This window comes from Nomascus leucogenys, chromosome 3 (genome assembly GCF_006542625.1).
Source record: "Nomascus leucogenys isolate Asia chromosome 3, Asia_NLE_v1, whole genome shotgun sequence".
Lineage (NCBI taxonomy): Eukaryota > Metazoa > Chordata > Mammalia > Primates > Hylobatidae > Nomascus > Nomascus leucogenys.
This window is the reverse complement of record NC_044383.1, coordinates 131,954,535-131,976,288: the sequence shown is the minus strand read 5'-3', so window position 1 is coordinate 131,976,288 and position 21,754 is coordinate 131,954,535. Positions and strand designations below refer to the sequence as shown.

Below are 21,754 nucleotides of genomic sequence, written 5' to 3'. Positions count from 1 at the left end.
GTGTGTGTGTGTGTGTAGTGAGAACATTTAAAATCTACTTTCTTAGGGCTTCAGCATATGAATTTTGGGGAAACAAAATTCAGTTCCTAGCACCTATATTACTGTATATTCTCAAGGATTATTTTTAAACTGCAGTAACTAAGAAATTTTAATAACTAAATTAGCCAAATTTTAGAAAGGTGCCTTTGCTTTGCCTATCATTTGAAATATTACTGTTCTTTTTTTCCCCTCTTTGCTTATCTAACTAAAAAAAAATTTAAATAAAAATTTGGCAAACAAATCTTTGGTGTTTCTTAAATTTTGTTACTTGGACAGGTAAATTTTGTTAACTTCCATATATAAGGAATTTTTAGTGTGACTTTTATGTTCTCTACAGTATACTTGTACTTTTATGTTTAAATGCAGTTAAGTAGCTTTAAATGTATAAAATGACCCATTCTTCTTGAAACATCATACTGAATTATATTCTAGATTGGGAGTGAAAGTTTATATTTTCTGTTTCAACACAGGCCAAACAGCTGCGAGAGCACTATATGAGCAAGTGTAATACAGAAGTTGCTGAAGCCCAGCAAGCTTTATATCCTGTGCAGCAGACCATCCATGAGCTTCAAAGAAAGGTACGCCAAAATGCAGTGTTTCTTACTTGTATTTGTCTCCAGATATCATTTTGAGTTTTGGCTTTTTGGTGGGGAGAAACTTGAATTTCGTATACATTTTGGAATCCTTAGCACCTAGCACATTGCCTGACCCACAACAGATGCATAAATAAGTCAACTATTTTGAGTTCTCTTTCTTTTGAACTCATGGGTTTTCTCTTACCTTGAGTATATAACAGTTGTCTTTTGAAGAAAGTAAAGACTTCTATAACCTCCTTTTTATCTTGTTTCTGAGATGTTTTAAAATGTTAATACGTTAGAACCACAAGTATTTTTCCTGCAGAATATATACCACTTGTCATTTCTAAAATTTCAGTTTTATGAAATCAGTAGCAAAATCTAAAGAGGTTACACAAATACACTTTTATTTTCAGTTTTTAAATCAGGTGTTGCAAATTTTTGTCTTTCTAATTCATTCATTATTTAGTATTCTGGGATATAATTTTGTTAGTTATCGTGGATTATTCATTAAGTAGAATCTAGTTCAATTAGTTAAAGATTAGAATGAATGCTTTCTTTCTTATGCTGATAAAGAGACCTGTGACCTTTTCACATATGTAGAATGAGTATTGAATTTTCATTTGGCGTAAACAGTTTTTTTAGTTACAGCTTTGTTATATAAATGCATTCAATAAATTCTCATTTATCCAGAGTAGTTAGGAAATAGGGGTTTCTCTTTAATTGTATTTTCAAAAGAGGAAGTGAGCATTGTACATGGAATATGTATACTCGTCTCCCCTCTGTGATAGTCCCTTTGAGAATAGCATTTATTACTTTCTTTGAATTTTGGCATCACCCTGCCCAGTGATGGAAGCTTAGTGAGTACTAAAAAAAATATATTAATTGATTAACTGCTACCTTTTTTACAGATTCATTCTAATTCTCCTTGGTGGCTAAATGTGATCCACAGAGCAATAGAATTTACTATTGACGAGGAGCTAGTTCAGCGAGTGCGAAATGAAATAACCAGCAACTACAAGCAACAAACTGGCAAGCTTTCTATGTCAGAGAAGTAAGAAAACAGGAAGAGAAAGTATCTACTTATAACTTTAAAAGCAAAGAAATCCTTGTATTTTCTAGTTTCTAATTTCTCATTATTATCGGCCTTTTTTCTCCATTCATAAACCTATACAGACACATTCGTACTTCTTTTTTGCAGCCTTTTTTATTCACACTTTATCAAAATGGTTATAGATACTATAATTGGGTTTAACTCCTAACTGCCACATACCTTTATTACTTTAGTTACTTTAATATTTTACCCTTCATAATGTGAGCACATTAGTAGCTATTGAAATTATACAGGAAAAGTGCTTGGCAAAGTTCCTCATATATAGTGCATAATTACAGATTTAATTAAGTATATATACATATATATATATATTCAACCAAGGAATATAACTCTTAGCCATTTTTCTTCTTTCTTCCCAATATTCTGCTTTTATGTTTCATCCTGCAGGCACCTCCTCATATAGAGCAAGGATGTCAGGAGGGCTGTCTGTAATCAGGCTTAAAACGGAAGAATGTGGCAGTTGTACACTTTCAAAGATATCTGAGACAGACATACATTTTTCATGCTCTTTTTCAGTTCCTGAGCACAGGACTATCAAATTTTTTTGGTATCTTTTACAGTAGACAGCCCAATATTATACTTTGAATACACTCTGAAGGAAAACTCACTCAGATGTTCCTGGTTAAAAAAGAAAAAAAAAAAACAGCCAACAGTTTCTTTAACACTTTGTTTGGCAACCATTTTCTGAATTTGAGGAAATTGACCTATTATTGTTTTCTTTGTATTGTGTGTGGTGCTGGTGTGGGAATCAGGTTCCGTGATTGCAGAGGTCTTCAGTTCTTACTTACAACACAAATGGAAGAGCTAAATAAATGCCAGAAGCTGGTAAGAGAGGCTGTAAAAAACCTGGAGGGACCTCCATCTCGTAATGTTATTGAGTCTGCAACAGTCTGCCACCTCCGACCAGCCAGACTTCCTCTCAACTGGTAGGTAATAGAAGAAATCATACAATGAAATGGTACCATTTCTTTAAGCTAGATTTCTTAGAGAAGAAACAATTGACTCATATAGTAAAGGTTTTTTTATTTTAATTGAGATAGAAGTAGAAAGAGATGTATTAATCTAATTTAAAGAAAAAGTCTCAAGGACAAGGTATGAAAAACCATGTGATTTTTTTTTTCTAAAATGGCATATCTAGTAGAAAGAAAAATGAAGTCAAAATATTAAGCTTCTCCTTAAAATTACCAGATTGCTGGTTATGTTTGTGAATATTTCTGTTAATCTCTTTTTTTTCAGCTGTGTCTTTTGTAAAGCTGATGAATTGTTCACAGAGTATGAATCAAAGCTATTTTCCAACACGTAAGTTCTCTATTTGATTATTACCCGTCAAGAAAATGAAACATTTTGCAAGACTCAGTATTTGATATGACTATATTTTCCCCCACAGTAATCTTTATTATATTGTTTCTTTAATTAATTTGATTAGTACACCTTTGGTATTTGATTGTTTAATATGCCCAGTTTTACCTATCCAGCAGTTACCCTCTAAATGTTCATAGTGTAGTAATATATAATTAATTGAGATGCAGTTTTGCAGAGTGGTAAAATCCCTGACTCTAGAGTCCAATGGATTTGAATTATACAGATTTTGCTAGCATTTTACTACTATTCAAGGTAGAACTCATAATGTCCGGCATAACTTCTTCAAGAATAAAGAATGACACAATCAAATATGTTATTACTTTAATAAAACCATAAGTAAACATTGTCACAAACACCTGGCTTCTCAAAGGGAAGCTTGTTAGAATAATAAATGTGTCCACTTTCATCCAGATGTGTTACTATTCTATTTTAGGTCAAATCTTTTTCTGTTATTACTGAAGTAAATAATACATTTCTTCTTGTTTCTATCCAAATTCTGTTTATTCGTCTCCAACAGATATAAATTCTCTAAAACAGAAATTTTCCCCAGTATTTCCTTGCCAGACGTTCACTTTTGCACGTCAAGGAAGAAAACAAGATTTTTGTGTTGTTGTGGCAAATGAATCAGTAGTCTTTCTGTTTATTATAGTGGATATAATAGAATTAAAAAAAAGAAACTGGCCAAATGTATGATGTTTTCAGCTTTTTCAGGGTTGCTTTGGTTTTTCCAAAGACTTGCAAACATGTTCTTTTAGAACTCACATTGAAGGTTGCTTTTCACTAACTGATAGCAGTTACTGTTGTTTTTTTCTGGTATGTTTTCAGAGTCAAAGGCCAGACTGCAATATTTGAGGAGATGATAGAAGATGAAGAAGGACTGGTGGATGATCGAGCACCTACCACTACCCGGGGTCTCTGGGCAATAAGTGAGACAGAGCGATCTATGAAAGCAATACTATCATTTGCAAAATCACATAGGTTTGATGTTGAATTTGTTGATGAAGGAAGCACTTCAATGGATCTCTTTGAAGCCTGGAAGAAGGAATATAAGGTATAGTATTTTAAAACTTCCTTCCAAAATTAAAAATTCTTCTTTTTTACATCAATTTTAACTGCTACTTTTTTTCTCTCTCCAGTTTTTTAAAATATTCTTTTGAGATTGAGGTGGCATAATTTCTCTTTGCCTGAAATGTAACTGTTGTAATAAAGGATAGCAAATGCCATAATACTCAAAGACATTCCATTTATTAAATTACTAAAAGAAAATCATTATTAAACTGGAACTTATATGAAACTTTTTGTTTAGCCGTGAAAGTGTGTTCATTCTATTATTAGCTTGATCTTCCACTGCTATTATATGAAATGAGAGTTTTGTTTTTGTTCTGTGAATAACAAGCAAGCATCAACTACCTTAAAGATTGGGGAACATAGTAAATACTTCTCATCCTATAAGTTTGGAAACCATTCCAATGAATAAAGCCCAATATGCCCTTTCATATTTGTACTTTAATGATTCCTTCATATTATAACTCTGTACTTGAGATTTCACAATTAATTTTCAATTATTGTTTTATTTGGATTAGTTATCCATTGCACTGCTTTACAGGTGACATAGGTAGAGGAAGGAAAGAAGTGTTTTATTTATAATGACATTTTTATTCAATTTCTTTTTTTAAAAGTCTTGCTTTTTAAAGTAGGATAAAAATTTTTATGCAGGAATATAGTTATTTGTACTATCAGTTCATATGTCATAAATTGGGGAATACATTTATAACATCAAAATCATTGGTTTATAATAATGTTTTTCTCACACATTACTCATGTGAATACAAAGCACGTTAACACAGTTAATTACAGTAAGCCTTGGAAGAAGTGTTTCATACGATGTTCAGTTGCCCCTGTATTCTTCCTTTTGACTCAGTTTGGCCACATGCCCTTTGTCCAGAAGAGAGCTTATTGTGCAGTTCTCCCAGGTCTTGGTACATTTTTTCTGCATAACTTTGCAGACCTTTTCACAGAAGAGCAATTGAATGAACTCCTGCTGTATATATCCACCAGATCTACCTCAAAATGTAAAGTCAGTGAAGAGAGCCTGTCAAAAAATGTATACTGATTGATGCCATTTCTGTGAATTTCAGAAACATATGTAACTGAATTATTAAGAATATGTTTCACATAGTATAAGTTCAATGAAAAGTGTAGCAGGATAAGTATAATTCAGAATAGTCGTTGCCCCGTGGTTGGGTACTGAAGGAGGAATATGTGAGGAAAGAGTGATACAGTTGAGAAAGAATACGCAGAGCCTTTCCAAGGAATTCATATTATTCTTTCTTCAATTAGATGATGGGTACTTGATTGTATATTTTAGTATTCTTGTTGCCATTTATACAGAGTTGAATATGTGAAATATGTTATAATAAAACTATTTTTAAAAAATAAAACAGAGAAGAGATTCTGTCAGCCTAAAATTGGACTTTATAAAGATTTTTGGTCTTACCAAGAAATCGTTGTATTCTGTTACTGAGAATCTAAAGAGGCAGTGTCCTGTAGAGATTTTTTTCATTCACATTTCATCCTAAAAATGACCCCAGGAACTACTTGTACTTTAGACACATAGCGAAAAAATGTAAGATCTCACTGAAGACTTTTGCTTCAGGCACATCTTGGTGGTTTTAACCAGTTTTAATTACATGCTTTACCACTGTGTTTGTCTTTTCTGTTCCTTCAGTTGCTTCATGAATATTGGATGGCTCTGAGGAATCGTGTGTCTGCTGTTGATGAACTTGCAATGGCTACAGAACGACTAAGAGTGCGTGATCCTAGGGAGCCAAAGCCTAATCCGCCTGTTCTGCATATCATTGAACCACATGAGGTAATTGGCAAGTAAATCACAGAAAAGGGAACAGCAAGCAGATGTCACAGATATCCAAGACCCATAGAAAAGGCAGAATCAGGACACTGAGCTCTACTATAAGTGTGTATTTAATCTCCATTTTTAACTTGACCCATAGAAAATTGTCTTTGTAGATCAAAAATGGTTGAAGATGAGCAATTTCATATCTATTACATGCTTAGCGTTCACTATTTTGGTGCATCTTGTTTCTCTCCAGGTTGCACATTCATCTGTTTTTGAGTTTAAAACCTTGTATGTGCTTAAGACCAATAGATATTCTCAGTCACTTTTTAGACATTTTCTGTGACCTCAGTTTTATCAGAACTAGAAAAATCTTCCTTAAAAACAACTGAAACCTTTTCTTTTGCGGTGTTTCTTTTGCTAATGATGAACTAATATTAACAACTTACCTTCTAATAAATTTGTCTTTGTAACTCAAGTTTAAAAACATTACTCTACCAATCTCTTTTATTCTCCATTAAAAGATATTATTTCCTTTGTAATTCATTTTTATTCCTTATTTGTTTAGTGCCTTAAGTCTGTTTCTGTACAGCTTGGAGACTATAACTTGGAAAAATTTAGATATATATTCATTATATACGATCTCACTTACATGTAAATTCTGAAGAAGTTTTTCTGAGAAAATAAATTCCTCTTGTTTGAGTGTTCCTTCTCTGTCTGCTATATTCTACCGGGGGACAGAAGAAAGAAGGGCAGAGAAATTCTTTCCGGGATTTCATGAAATCACTGAGGCCAGAACAACGAATCATTTAACTTTTCTTTATCCTGTGTATATATTACTGAAAAAAATGGTACATAATAGAATTTGAGTTTATTTTTATCTGACTTCAGGTACATAGGGACACTTCCTGTTTAAAAGAACTCTGCATTGAATTGTGCCTTTCATAAAGCAAAAAAAAAAAAAAAAATCATTTGAAATATATTATCTAGTATTCAATTTGAAAACTTGGGTTTTAGAATGTAAATAGGTTTTTTTAAAAACAGAATACATTTGTATTACTGGAGAATTGTCCATATTTAATATAATTTAACTATCTTTCTGAAAGAATAAAGAGGTTTTTATTTTTATTTTCTTTAGGTAGAACAAAACCGAATAAAACTACTAAATGATAAAGCCGTTGCTACATCACAGCTTCAGAAAAAACTTGGGCAGCTTCTTTACCTAACTAATTTGGAGAAGGTATTGTTTCTAAGACATGCTACTTTTTCCTATGCTGCATTATCATAAACCACTTTAGTGACTCCTTTCATAATTAATGGTGCAAATTGTTGTAATTAGTATTTTGTATTATATGAGTCAGAACACTACCTATGTCTCTACAATAGCTTCAGAGATCACAAAAGAATATTGTATCCATAGAAATTATGCAGATGATATAGAAGGCATGCACTCGATAGTAGAGAACAATGTAAATGGACTGTAGTTCAAAGCCTTGAATAGTAAAAGTATTACAACATATCTCTTGGTGAAACTGGCATAATGCAATTTATACACATGCATTCATTCATAAATACAAAAGTATGTTGTAATTTGTTATTTGAAACTGTGAAGTGTGTTTGGAAAGCTACTAAATCAGAGTAATAATGGTAATAAACGTAGACTTCAAATATTAAGTGTAATTCAAGACACATGTTCTGAGTTATGATCTAAGTATTATACTGGACACTGATGAATTGGTGGGTCATTGATTAAATATAATTTCATTTTATTGCAAGAATTCATATTTGGCTAATTGGCAGAGAACCTTCTAGGGGCAAGATACCATAGTAAATATTTGGATAGGGCAAGTGAGGACAAGATATAGATTTGAATTGTTCTGGAAACTGGTATAACATATACTTAAGTGAATCAGTAAATCTCAAGACAAAATGAAAAGTTAGACATTCATTATAGATATAGCATGATGACTAAGAAGGTAGACTTTGGAACTGGACAGCCCAATTTTGAATCATGACTCAACTATTTTCTAGATACATGACTTTATTTAAGTTATTCACCTTTCCTTGCATCATCAGTAAAATGAGAATGATGTCAACACTACTTTATAGTATAGAGCTGTCTTGAAGATTATGTGAATTAATACATGTAAAATGCTAGAGTAGTTTCTGCTTTGTTAAACACTTTCTAGGTTTTTGCTGCTATTAACATTATTAAGATCATTATTACTGTTATGATTATCAACACTTATTCTGAAAGATAAAAAGAAGAAAAAAATTAAAAAGTTTCATGCAAATTGCTAACATTAAGAAGATAACACAGGCCGGGCATGGTGGCTCACGCTACTGTAATCCCAACACTTTGACAGGCCAAGGAGTTTGAGACCAGCCTGGCCAACGTGGTGAAACCCGTCTCTACTAAAGATACAAAAAATTAGCTGGAATGGTAGCGCACGCCTGTAATCCAGTTACTCAGGAGGCGGAGGCAGGAGAATCGCTTGAACCTGGGAGGCAGAGGTTGCAGTGAGCTGAGATTGCGCCATTGCACTCCAGCCTAGGCAACAGAGTGAGATTCCATCCCAAAAAAAGAAGATAACACTTAGGAAAAATGTCTCAACATTCCTGGGCATAAGTTTTTTAAATGTAAGATTTATATAATTTAAATATGATAGTCAAAATAAAAAGACAGTTATCTTGTACATCATTGTTTATATGTTAAAATATTTTTTAAAACCTAAAATTTTAAGGATATATTCTACCTAGGAAAATCCAATTTGGCTATTAATAAAAGAAAAAGCATTTAATCTATAATGATGGAAAATCAAATTACACAGGTGCTATTTTCTGCCAACAAGTAGGCACAGATTTTTTAAACGATTACACATCCCAGTGGTGAAAAAGGGCAGGGAATGGATACATTTTATGCATTACCAATGGAAATATAAATGTATATAAGCTTTTCTTAAAAGCACTTTAACAATATCTGTCAACAATTTTATGTAGGTTGAACATCTCAAATCCAAAACTTGAAATGCTCCAGTGAGCATTTCCTTTGAGCATTGCATCAGCACTCAAAAAGTTTATGATTTTAGAGCATTTTAGATTACAGATTTTTGGATTTGGAATGCTCAACCTGTATGTGAAAGAAAGGAAAAGGAAAATTGGACAACATAAGATGAACTGGAATCTATACAGTAGGATTAAATGAACATTATAGAACTGCAGAAATACAGTATCTGAAATAAAAAACTCATTGAATGGAGACCAGACACAGAAAATGACAGCATTCATGAACTCAAGTACAGTACAATAGAAAATACCCAATTTGAAGTGGCATAGATAGAAAAAGAGCAAAATAGGGCAAAAGAGATTTGAGACATAGTTGTTTGAATCTAGCATACTTGTAATTTCATAGATCTAGCATACTTGTAATTGAAGTTCAAGTGGAAAAGAGAATAGGACAGGAGCTTGAAGAGATAATAGCTGAGAATTTTCTAAAAATGATAAAAGTATGACAAATGTCTTAAAGATTCAAGAAGTTCAGAAACACTAAGCAGAATAAGTAAAGAAAAAAAACAAAATACTGCCTAGATACATCATAGTCAAACTGCTGGAAACCAAAAATAATGAAAAATAGAAATAAAAAAAGTTGAGAGATAAAACACTTAATACTTACAAAGGAGCACTAATAAAACTGGTGGCTACATAGAGATGTTTTTCTTTTCACCTTTAAAGATGTTTCAGTATTTTCCGTAGTTTCTGTATGTAACCAGTTGACATTGGAACATCTTCAAAATGCTAAAAGAAAAAAACAGCCAACCTAGAGTTCTATACTTAAAGAAAATTTCCTTTTTTTAAAAAAAGCAAAATAAGGATATTTTCAGACAAACACAAACTGGAAGAATTCATCTCCAGTAAACCCACATCACAATAAATATTAAAAGAACTTCTTTGGACGAAAGGAAAATTATTTCAGATTGAAGGATGCAACTACAGTAAGGAATGAAGAGCAAAAGCTTAAATATGTAGATAAATATGCAAGGATATTGACTATTTAAAAGCAACAATGCTGTTTTATGGGTTATGCAACTTTTATAGAACTAAAATATATGTCAGTAGCACAAAGGAAGGAGGTAAGCAGAGGATTATTTTAAGATTTAATTTATTTAAATATATTAAAATTTATTGTTTTATTATAATATTTTATTTATAATTATGTATTTGTAATTCTGCCAAAAATGTATTTATAATTATATTTTATTATAAATTTATTTATGTTTATTAAAATTTATAAAATTTATTAAAATAATTATTTTAAGATAATTTAATCTATTTTAAGATTCCTCCAGAGGAATAGACAAGAAAGTCCATAAGGATATTGAACATTTGAACACTAATGAACAAATATGACCCAATTGACACAGACCATTACACCCAACAGCTTCAGAATACATATTTTTTACGTGTACGTGGAACATTTATCAAAGTAGACCTTATGCTAATTCAAAAAGCAGCTCTTAAAAGTATGTGAGAGTATGTTTTCTGACTGAAGAGGAATTTGAACCAGAAATCAGTAATGGAAAGATAACTGGATAAGTCCCTAAAAGTTTAGAAATTGACAGTATATTTCTGAATAACCCATGGGACAAAGAAGAAGTCAAAATGGAAATTAGAAAATACTCTGAACTGAGTGAAAGTAAAAATATGTGACAGTGCTTAGAGGAATATTTATAACATCTTTAACTTAAGGATCTGCAAATTACCATGCATGGGAAAAATTCAGCCCATTACCTTTATTCGTAAGTAAAGTTTTATTGGAATATGGTCACACTCATTCATTTACGTATTGTCTGTGGCTGCATTCATGCCACAGTAGCGGAATTGAGTCTTACAACACAGATCATATGGCCCACAAGGCCTAAAATATTTATAATCTCACCATTTATATAAATGTCAACTCTTTATTGACATATTGGAAAAGAAGAGCTGTTGTGAATTATGGTAGATTTTTTACAAAGTGCTACAGCAATGACCCTCCCATTCTTGTTGCTCTTTGGAACTCCATGAGACTATCTCAAAAAGCCTAGTTTACTTTCTTGAGCAGCAGAGCCCTCAGCTCAGCTCAGCCCTCCCTACAGACCAGATAGCCTACCAACTGCCAGACATGAGCATGAGGCCATCATAGACCATCCAACCCCAGCCAACTCAGCCCATCCCCAAATCACCTGTAGAATCATGGGAAACATATGTTTGTTTTAAGCCACTAAATTTGTAGGTGATTTATTATATGTAAAAAGGAAAAGTGGACAACATAGTAAAATGAATTGGAATCTATATGGTAAGATCAAATGGACATTATAGAACTGCAACTATATACATACATTATTGATTTACTTATAAAAATCAATAATTGACAGAGGAAAAGAATAATTCATTGGTTCAATTTGTTTGAATGCCTAATCTGAAAATCTGTTACCTGAAATGCTCCAGTGAGCGTTTACCTTGATTGTCATGTCAGCACTCAAAAAGTTTGGATTTTGGAGCATTTCAGATTTCAGATTTTGGATTAGGGATATTCAACCTGTATGATTAAAATTGTTTTCATTTTTTTGTTCTCTCCTTGAATAAATGATATTTGTAAGTAAGTCTCAGGAATAATTATGTTAGGTAATACAGAGATTGATGGTTCATCTAAATTGTTAGATTATGTAAATTGTAATTGCCAGTATTCACTTCCATAAATGAGTCGCAAAACATGTATCAGGTTTTATATGTAAACATGTAACTAATATATTTTTTAATTCTTTTTTGGATAGTCTCAGGATAAAACATCGGGAGGTGTTAATCCAGAACCTTGTCCAATCTGTGCTCGACAGCTGGGAAAACAGGTAAAATTATAATAAACATCACATGCATTTATAAAATACCTTACGGTTTTCAAAGGTTTCTACATAAAATCTTTCTCTCGTTTTTCTCACCACTAGTTTCTATGAAAGGCAAGTATTACCATTATCTTAAAGATAGCACTAGAGGTTAGGTGACATGCTTAGGGTTAGATGTTTGAGCAATGCTTTTCTTAAATGGGAAGTAAAAAAATATTTCTAGAATGACCCCATCTTTTTCATTAAAGATGCACAGTTTCACACATTGTTTCCAGTCACAAGGTTGTGTCCAGTAATTTGACTTTGTCAGGTTAACATAGTTATTCAATAATTATACAGAAAGGTAATATAACACACATAGAGTTACTTAAGGTATTACATTAGTATAGAATCATAGTTCTTGCCAGTATTAAGATCGCATAATACTTGTACTTTAGAGTACAAGTGAATCTCTCTTAGGGAAATTTAGATGTGATTTTGGTAGACCACCATATTAAATATATTTCTTTGTGAATATTAGTATACATAATGTCTGTAAACTTGGTAGAACCATATTCTCCTCTAGGAGAACTGCAATTTATGAAAATACAAGTTTCTGCTTTCTATGGTAAATCTCTCTATATATATACCAGAATATTCATTGCTCTTGAAAATTTGAAAGATAAGCCTATTACTGGTGAAGAAGTAGAGATATTCTTGGCTGTTTTTTTCTGTGGAGCTGAGAGTTGAAAGGTAAATACATGCATTCCATATTCTGACCAGTAATAATCAAGAAGAAAGTACCTTTTAGTTTCCAAGATTGGTGGAGAAGGTGAGATCACAAGAATACTTTATTTGCTAATACATCTTAAAGGGAGAGATACTACATTGGAAACTGAGCAAAATAGTAGTTTACAAATGCTGGTTACTTCTGACAAAAGCCAGTGATGAAACTGATAAAAGTTGTGATAAAAATGGAAGAAATCATGACAGAAAGTAGTATTTTTTGCTTTTAGTTTTGATAAGATTTATGCAACTGGACTGTCTCAGATGTTTTATTTCATTTTGTCTTGAACATTTTCAGTTTTTAAAGTTCTTTCATATACATTAGTTCATTTAATTCTAGCATAACCTAGGTTTCCTACACTTAGAAGACCATATTGGATTTCAATAATAGTAACAAAAATACTTTTCAAGCTCTGTTCATACTCACAATGTATAGTAGCTGTATATTTTTTTTTCCTTTTTGGATCACCTGGTTCTCCCCCTCTTCTAATTTAGGGCTATTAAGTTAGAATCCATCAGAGATAACCCATATGTACCAGCTGATGCCCCTGGAGGCATTGCCATTTGTCTCTTCTTTTTGGGTCAGTCAGCTTCCTGTCACTCCTAATGTTCAGGTGCCAGGTATCTCGTTGCTTCTTCTCCATTGCACATGTAGGTGGACCTGTCTTGATGTTTAGTTGGTCCATTTTGAGCTCCAGCGAGTCACAAAACTCCTTTCCAGTAGAGTACCCCAGTGGCACTAGAGGTACATAAAGTACAATATAGTGCTGCTCTGTGTCATACAAAAATGCTAGTAAAACAGCTCTTCAATTTCATTAGTCTCAACTCCTGTGGACTCTGGCAGAGGTGCAGCTAGAGAACAGTAGAATAGTATTAGCTGATAATAGGCAAAATAGTGGTTTTAAAACCAAGCTTATATACCTCAATTTTCTCTTCTTTCAATGTGAGTTCTTTTCCAAAGAGCATCTTAGATGATCCAGCAAAGAACCTCAAGTGGGCCAGCTACACACTTTCTTTCCATACATGTCCAAATCTTAAAAAAAAAACATAGCTTAAGGATTTAGAAGCTTTGTCACTCAAAAGACACTCAGTTTTTCTTATTGTTTTTACCAGATGAAAAAGGTTAAATCTACATTTATAAGATGCCATAGCTTTTAGAACTTACACCTAGACTAAATCTATTGCTCTTACGTCTCTCATTGCCAAAGAGGGCAAAAGTTTCCATGGTATGTTGCAGAGATTCAGAGAGGATTATTTTATTTTTCCCGAATAGGACAAGGGGTTTCTTAAACATTTCTTTTTGGCTGGGTGCGGTGGCTCACAACTGTAATCCCAGGCCGAGGTGGATGGATCACGTGGTCAGGAGTTCGAGACCAGTCTGGTCAATGTGGTGAAACCCTTCTCTACTAAAAATACAAAAATTAGCTGGTCGTGGCAGCAGGCGCTTGTAATCCCAGCTACTCAGGAGGCTGAGGCAGGAAAATTGCTTGAACCCTGGAAGTGGAGGTTGCAAGGTTGCAGTGAGCCGAGACCACATCTGCACTCCAGCTTGGGCGACAGAGCAAGAATGTCTAAAAAATAATAATAATAATAATTTCTTTTTGTTTGTAATTTTTTAAATAACCAGAACCACTTTCAAAATAAATTTGAGATACTAACTATCCCATATTATTTTCTATATAAGTGCTTTAATGTGTGAAAATATAAATCTATTTTTTAAATTAAATGGAACATATCGAGTATGATATTATCTCCAAATTAATATTCTGAGTCCCTCTGTTACATCTGTTGTTAGAGTGCTGAAGGACTAATTTACATTCTTCCCAAATACAGAAATGAGAACACCACCTTTCTACAAAGTAATGATGACTGACTATCAGGCTCACTTTTAGAATAAACAGAACTAAAGATTATGAAAGCTTACTTTGGAATAAAAAATTAATTTGAAGGCACAACTTGGCTTTATGACAAAGAATATTAATGTCATGAAATCTTTAGGAAGAAAAATTTGTGAATCTCTTCTCTTTTTAATATACTTATAAATTGTAAGGCATCTCTGATAGCACTAAGGCTTGTTCTGTTTTCTTTTTAGTGGGCGGTGCTGACCTGTGGTCACTGTTTCTGTAATGAATGCATTTCTATAATTATTGAACAATACAGCGTGGGATCTCACAGAAGCTCCATTAAGTGTGCAATCTGCCGCCAGACCACATCTCACAAAGAAATCTCGTATGTCTTTACCTCAGAGAAAGCAAACCAGGAGGAGGACATCCCTGTGAAGGTAAAGTAGGTCAGGAACACATAGAAGCATAGGTAAGGCAATATAATATAGGAAGCAGTATCTGATTAAGAAAGCATGAACATCAGAACAAGCTTGACAGTGAATAGGGAGACGCCACTGTTGTCCGTAGATACACTGCCTGAAAGCCTCAGCTTAACCATCTAATTTTTAATTGTGGGAGGAACACAGAACACTTATTCAAACATGGTTAGCGATAGTCATGTACACTGTGGCTAAAATGTAACATCTTAAAATTACAGTTTCCTATCATCCTTTATAATATTTCTATCCACCACAAGTAGATAGAGGTCTGGTTACATTAGAGATTTATTTAAAGAAAGAGTTTTCCTCTTTCTTTTACTCATCCCCGAATGTAAGGAAAAAAGGATGTGTCTAACTAAACAGAAGGATAAAATAAATTGGCTAATGAAGACAGCTACAAGAAAGAGGTAATGTGCTTTTTAAACAGCATGGATTGATATTCCAGGATAAAGCCAAATTTTGGCTTTATTTTCCTAATTTTTTTCCATGCTTCAGAATTTTAAGAAAATTACTATAATGTGATATCCAGACTGGATCTGTAATTGGATTTACTGCTTTTAAGCGTTATTTAATAAAAAGCCAAGACTATTTTCTTCTTTCTTTTCCTTAACTATGCTTTTTTAATATTTTTTTTCTAACCAAACTTGAACAAAGGACACATCAGTATCTAAATTTAGTAGCAAATGTGGGCTTTAAGGAATAGTTAGAGAATGAGGCTTAGAGAATGATGGGGTTGACTCTTAAGCAAGATGAAGTATTCTTTATTCCTTCTGAGTTTTTGATACTCCTCACTTTTAAGTAATGTGTTTTTTAAGTAGAATCAGCTGCAAGTTGAAATTCACTACCAGTAGTTAAGCAGTTATTATGGTACCCTTCTCCCAAGAAAACTGTAGCTGCATTAAAAAACTTTTAATTGCTCTTTTTTCACTGTTATTTGAGTAAAACCTGAAAATATCAGTCATATTGCTCTTTAATCTGTTGGGATAAACAGCATTCCACAGTTAGAATAAGCATTCATCCATTCATTCCACATGTATATATTGGACACGTACCAGCACACAGGCGGTGTGCTAGGCCTCATAGACACAGCATACACATAAATAAAACAGATATGGTTACTACTCTTGTGGAGATTGGTGAAGGAGTTTTGAGTTGGGGCAAGAAGCATAGATGTTAACAAATAATTAGTGTGTTATAATTGTGATAAGCACTACAAAAGAACAAAGCTGGAGGCATCATGCTACCTGATTTCAAACTATACTACAAGGCTACAGTAACCAAAACAGAATGGTACCAAAACCGGAAATACAGGCCAATGGAGCAAAACAGAGACCTCAGAAATAATAGCACACATCTACAACTGATCTTTGACAGACCCGACAAAAACAAGCAATGGGGAAAGGATCCTGTTGGGTAAATGGGGCTGGGAAAACTGGCTAGCCATATGCAGAAAACTGAAACTGGACCCCTTCCTTACACCTTACAAAAAAATTAAGATAGATTAAAGACTTAAATGTAAAACCCAAAACCATAAAAATCCGAGAAGAAAACCTAGGCAGTACCATTCAGGACATAGGCATGGACAAAGACTTCATGACAAAGACACCAAAAACAACTGCAACAAAAGCCAGAATTGACAAAGGGAATCTAATTAAACTAAAGAGCTTCTGCAGAGCAAAAGAAATTATCATCAGTAAACAGGCAACCTACAGAACGGGAGAAAATTTTTGCAATCGACCCATCTGACAGGTCTAATATCCAGAATTTACAAGGAATGTGAACATATTTATAAGAAAAAATCAACCCCATCAAAAATTGGGCAAAGGATATGAACAGACACTTCTCAAAAGAAGATATTTACATGGCCAACAAACATGAAAAAAAGTTCAACATCACTGATCATCGGAGAAATGCAAATCAGAACCACAATGAGATACCATCTCACACCAGTCAGAATGGCGATTATTAAAAAGTCAAGAAATAATAGATGCTGGCAAGCCTGTGAAGAAATAGGAACGTTTTTACACGTTGGTGGGAATATAAATTAGTTCGACCATTGTGGAAGACAGTATGGCAATTCCTCAAGGATCTAGAACCAGAAATCCCATATGACCCAGCAATCCCTTTACTGCATGTATACCCAAAGGAATATAAATCATTCTGCTATAAAGACATACACACACAAATGTTTATTGCAGCACTATTTACAATAACAAATACATGGAACCAATCCAAATGCCCATCAATGATAGACTAGATAAAGAAAATGTAGTACGTATGCACCATGTAATACTATGCAGCCATAAAAAGGAATGAGATCATGTCCTTTGCAGGGACATGGATGAAGCTGGAAGCCATCATCCTCAGCAAACTAACACAGGAACAAAAAACCAAACACCACATGTTCTCACTCGTAAGTGGGAGTTGAACACTGAGAACACATGGACACAAAGAGGAGAACAACACACACCAGGGCTTGTTGGGGCAGGGGAGTGAGGAGAGGGAACTAAGAGGGCAGATAAATAGGTGCAGAAAACCACCATGGCACATGGATACCTGTGTAACAAACCTGCATATTCTGTACATGTATCCCTTTTTTGTTGTTTTTTTTTTTTTTAAAGGAAAAAAAGGAAAAACCTGAAGTCTCTGAGGGAATGACAAGCAGGTATCTAAAGGATGAATGATGGATTAGTCAGCCTGAGGAGAGAATAGGTTGGCTCCTAGACAGAGAAAAAGAAAACCAGAAGAGAGCAATGCATGGAAAAGCCTAAGACAAGGACTCAAATGGATCTGAGTGGCCGAAGTGTAGAAAGCAAGAAGGAGAATGCAGTTGAATGAGCCTGGAGACCTAACTGGGGGACCAGATGTTGAAGGGCCACCTGAAGATTTGAGAATTTTATTTATTTAAGGAGAAAGCCATTAAATATTATAAGCAGGGATGTATCATGATCACATTTGGATTTCAAAAAGATTTGTGTGGAGAACAGATGATGAGGAACAGAATAGAGCAGAAGAAATTTGGAGAGAGCAGTTTAGGAGGCTACAACAGGAGTAATGGTGGCTTTGATTTGGCTGATGGCAGTAGAAATGGAGAGAAGTGGGTATATTCTAGAGATGTTAGAGTAAAGTTAGAGAATGTTGGCAGCATTAGTGAAGGAAATTTCATAGATCACCCCTGGTTTCTGATGTGAATAAGCAGGTGGGTAATGGTATAGCTAATGATACGAGGTATTTGGAAGAGGAATACATTTAGACATATCATATTTAAGGTGCCTAAGACATCCAAGTAGAACTATCCAGAAAAGTGTTGATATGTGGAGCCAGAGATACAAAATTCAGAGTCACTAATAGAAAACTTTGCTTCAGATTGAGTCCTGTGAAGTCCATAACTTTAAAAGATTGAATCAAGTTGGGAGGGCTGGAAAATGAGAAGGAGCAACTAGGGACAGGCAATCCAGGGGGGTACGCTGGCAACAAAGACCACAGGGACGCTCTGCTTCGGTGAAGAGGCAGTAGTGCTGAAGGTGGATCAACTACAATGTGGACTAATTTGTCTAATGAGGTCACTGATGACTTTAGAAGGAGCTCTTTTAATACAAATGTAGAGGCGGAAAGCAGATTGGGAGGGATTGAGGGATGAGCAGGAAGTCAACAAGTAGAAAAAATGCCCAACTGTTTCATAAATTTAACTGTGAGATAGAATCAGAATTGTAACCAGAAGATATGAAAACAGAAAGACATCACTTTTTTGTTGTTGTTTTGTTTAAGACAAAAGATTCTTGAGCATGTTTAGTCTCCAGTGAAAAAAGGATAGACTGAAGATGTAAGAGAAAGGATAATTTGTAATACAAGTTTCTTGAAAAGAAGGAGAATGTTGATGTATAAAAAGTAGAGGTTTCATTGAAGTCAAATAACAGGTATAAATTGGGCTATTGAGCACAAAAGATACAAGCATAGGTGTTCTTATCTGAGAATGGGAGATCATAGTCATTCCAAAGAGGACAGGTCTGCCAGATGTGACTGTAGAAGTAGGTGACTCAAGTGAGGTAGAGAAGAAAAGATGCTGGAAGATGAAACAATGAGACCTGAATTTTGGATGAGCTGTCCAGGCAGACAGTATGTAGTATCTAGAGTTGAGGTATAGAGTACATTAGGCACCAAAGTTCTTTAGTGAATGTAGGGTAGAGTTCAGTAAATTATAGCAAAAGGTAGAGTTGGGAAAACTGAGCTTCAGGAGGCTCAAAAAATGGAAGTTGTTACACAAATGAGAACTAATGCTGTGAAACCTGCATTTGTGGACCAGCACTCAAATGCAACACTCATCCTTCACTCAAAAGGGCTGCTGAGAGACCAGTATGCTTAGAGGATAGCCAGGTTCTAATTAGAGCAGGGAAGTGAAGAGCAATATTTCTACAAGAGGGAGAAAATATGAAACAATTTGTTTCATAAAATACAAGTTCCAGGGGGCACCAGTGAAAGATCGAGGAGTGAAAGGAGAAAAATTAGAGGGTAAACAAGCAGGAAGGAAGTGCAGGACAGTATGGGAATAACAGAACAGGCAAGGATACGTGATGAGAGCATCATGACCTAAGGATCATCTAGTCCTGTTCCCTATCTGTGAATCCCCTGAATACATTTTACAGTCAGCCCTGTGTATCTGTGGATATAGCCAACCATAGATCAAAAATATTTGGAACAAGAAAAATTCCATGAAGTTCTAAAGAGCAGAACTTGAATTTGCAGCATGCTGAGTTTACATTGAATCCACGCAAATGAAATGATGTGTAGGATTATATGAGGTAATCTAGAGATGATTTAAAGTATATAGGAGGATGCGTGTATGTTATATGCAAATATGACATTTTATATAAGTGCCTTGAGCATCCTGGGATTTTGGTATCCACAAGGGTTTTGGAAGCAGTCAATCCCTCACAGACACCGAGGGAGGACTGTATTTTTAAAGCAAATGCCAAAGAGTTATTGAATGAAGAGGTAGGTGACTTACGGTGCAGCCCTGAGGCATTTAACAGTTATTCTTTATCCTGCCTGCAATACTTAGGAGCTATGCTGCTTCCCAGTCCCTCTCTCCCCAATTTCTTCCCACTCCTATAGTTTCTCCTTTCCTTCCCATAAAGATAGTCTTTCTTAGCCCTTCCTTTTTTCTCTTCTTTCTCTTCCTCTGGCCACAGCATCTCAAGGGCCACAGATGGCCTTTGTGGCTAAGAAGAGGTGGCTCACCGTTAGGTGACAGCATGCATCACAGTACAAGGAACTGGCATAAGAAAGAACTGCTGTGTCAGGTTTTGTGCAGAGAGGTTAAGGAAGTGATTGCTCTAGCTACCAGTAAACAGCACAGCCTCTACGAAACTGAGTCATTGAGCCCATCAAATCCAAACACCTGTTCTTTTTATGGCAGCTTTCCTAGACACCCAAGATAGAGATTGGCACAGTTACATGTGCTGTGCTGTTGGAGCAGGGATATCAGTGTATAAATACTGTTTATTGTGCTGTCACTTCTCACTGTCTTTCATGGGTATTGATGAACACGTGAATTAACTGAAGCATCTTTAAAAAAAAAATTAAGATTATAGAATTTACTAATTTCCCTTTTTATCATAGATGCACATGTAATTACATTTCCTTTTCTTAAACATAAGACTGCATATTGTACCATTGTGTGGGCAAATTTTATCCCTCCTCAACGTCCTCACATTGCTTCACGCCACGTTTAGGTTGGCTCTTCACTGCTTTTTCTGTTACCATTTGTGTCTGCCACATTTGCCTTGTGCTTCCTGTCTCTTCTTCTGACTTCTGTCACACTTCTGCCCTGCTGTCTGTCACTTCCTCCTTGAAACATCAGCTTATTGTATTCTGAGACTTCACCCCTCTCTTGTGACTCTTTGAAACTTCCACATAAATGATCATATTGCCTATTTTGGATTTGTATGTAAATAAAGATGGCTCTGTGTAAATAATTAAGGCATTATTTTCAAATTTTAGAACTACTAGTTCCAGTTATTTCTAAACCTAGTTTTTTTCTTTATATTACTGTTGATTATCAAATCCCTGATCTTTAACAAACAATACTGACAATTTTTTATATAATTGAAGTGTTTATGTTATCTGAAATATAAAATTTATTTCTGAAATGGTTATTTCACTGTATTTATGTCAAGATTCTCAGACATAGCAAACCATATATCATACATAATGCTTAATCATATAGCTTTTTTGTGGATAAAAGATACTTGGAAAACATAAAACTATTATTTATTAGTAGTAGACATTTTTAAGTAGTATTTCTTGGAAATAAGAGATTTTACAATGTAAGGAATGCTGTTGATTGACCATAGATACGAAATGAATACTGGGATCACAAATGTCCTGTTTGGTGGATGCACTTAAGTTGAAAACCATTTCTTCCCTAGCAACAGTGTGACAGTATTCCTAAATGACCTTTGGAACCTACTGGGCATCTCACAAAGTAAACAAAATTCCCCTTGCAAGTTCTGACAACTGCCAGGCATTTTGGATGGTGAAGTAGGCCTCCTGGCAGAACATATGGCCCACATGTCTTGTTCCCTGTGTCTTACATTTGGCTAGGTTTTATACAAAGCGTTTTACCAGTGGAAACCCTGACCCTATACTGAACAAGAGTCTTAGATAATAAGAAATTTCTGTCCGGGAGAAAATAGATACAGCCACTACATAGATATAGTGACAGCAATACAGTACCCTTCCCACCTACCACATGCTACACAATTGCTTTTTTTGTCAAACTTTTAAGTATCTGACCATCAACTGGCCTGCTTTTTAAAATAAATATTTTTGTTCGGGCTCTAC

The 21,754-nt window shown here is 34.4% G+C and overlaps 1 protein-coding gene across 10 annotated transcripts in view; it reads left to right on the top strand.

Moving 5' to 3' along the window:
- SHPRH (SNF2 histone linker PHD RING helicase) overlaps positions 1 to 21,754 on the top strand; it is an 86,323-nt gene that overhangs the window by 39,156 nt on the left and 25,413 nt on the right. For all 10 annotated transcript variants that reach the window (XR_004029377.1, XR_004029378.1, XR_004029376.1 and 7 more), the window contains 9 exons: positions 510 to 617; positions 1,526 to 1,668; positions 2,481 to 2,654; positions 2,965 to 3,027; positions 3,916 to 4,141; positions 5,819 to 5,962; positions 7,083 to 7,184; positions 11,758 to 11,829; positions 14,681 to 14,869. Coding sequence is in view for 7 of the 10 variants with exons in the window: in XM_030809800.1 (XP_030665660.1) it covers positions 510 to 617; positions 1,526 to 1,668; positions 2,481 to 2,654; positions 2,965 to 3,027; positions 3,916 to 4,141; positions 5,819 to 5,962; positions 7,083 to 7,184; positions 11,758 to 11,829; positions 14,681 to 14,869 (1,221 nt within the window). In the remaining 3 variants the exon portion in view is untranslated. The remainder of the gene's footprint in view (positions 1 to 509; positions 618 to 1,525; positions 1,669 to 2,480; positions 2,655 to 2,964; positions 3,028 to 3,915; positions 4,142 to 5,818; positions 5,963 to 7,082; positions 7,185 to 11,757; positions 11,830 to 14,680; positions 14,870 to 21,754) is intronic.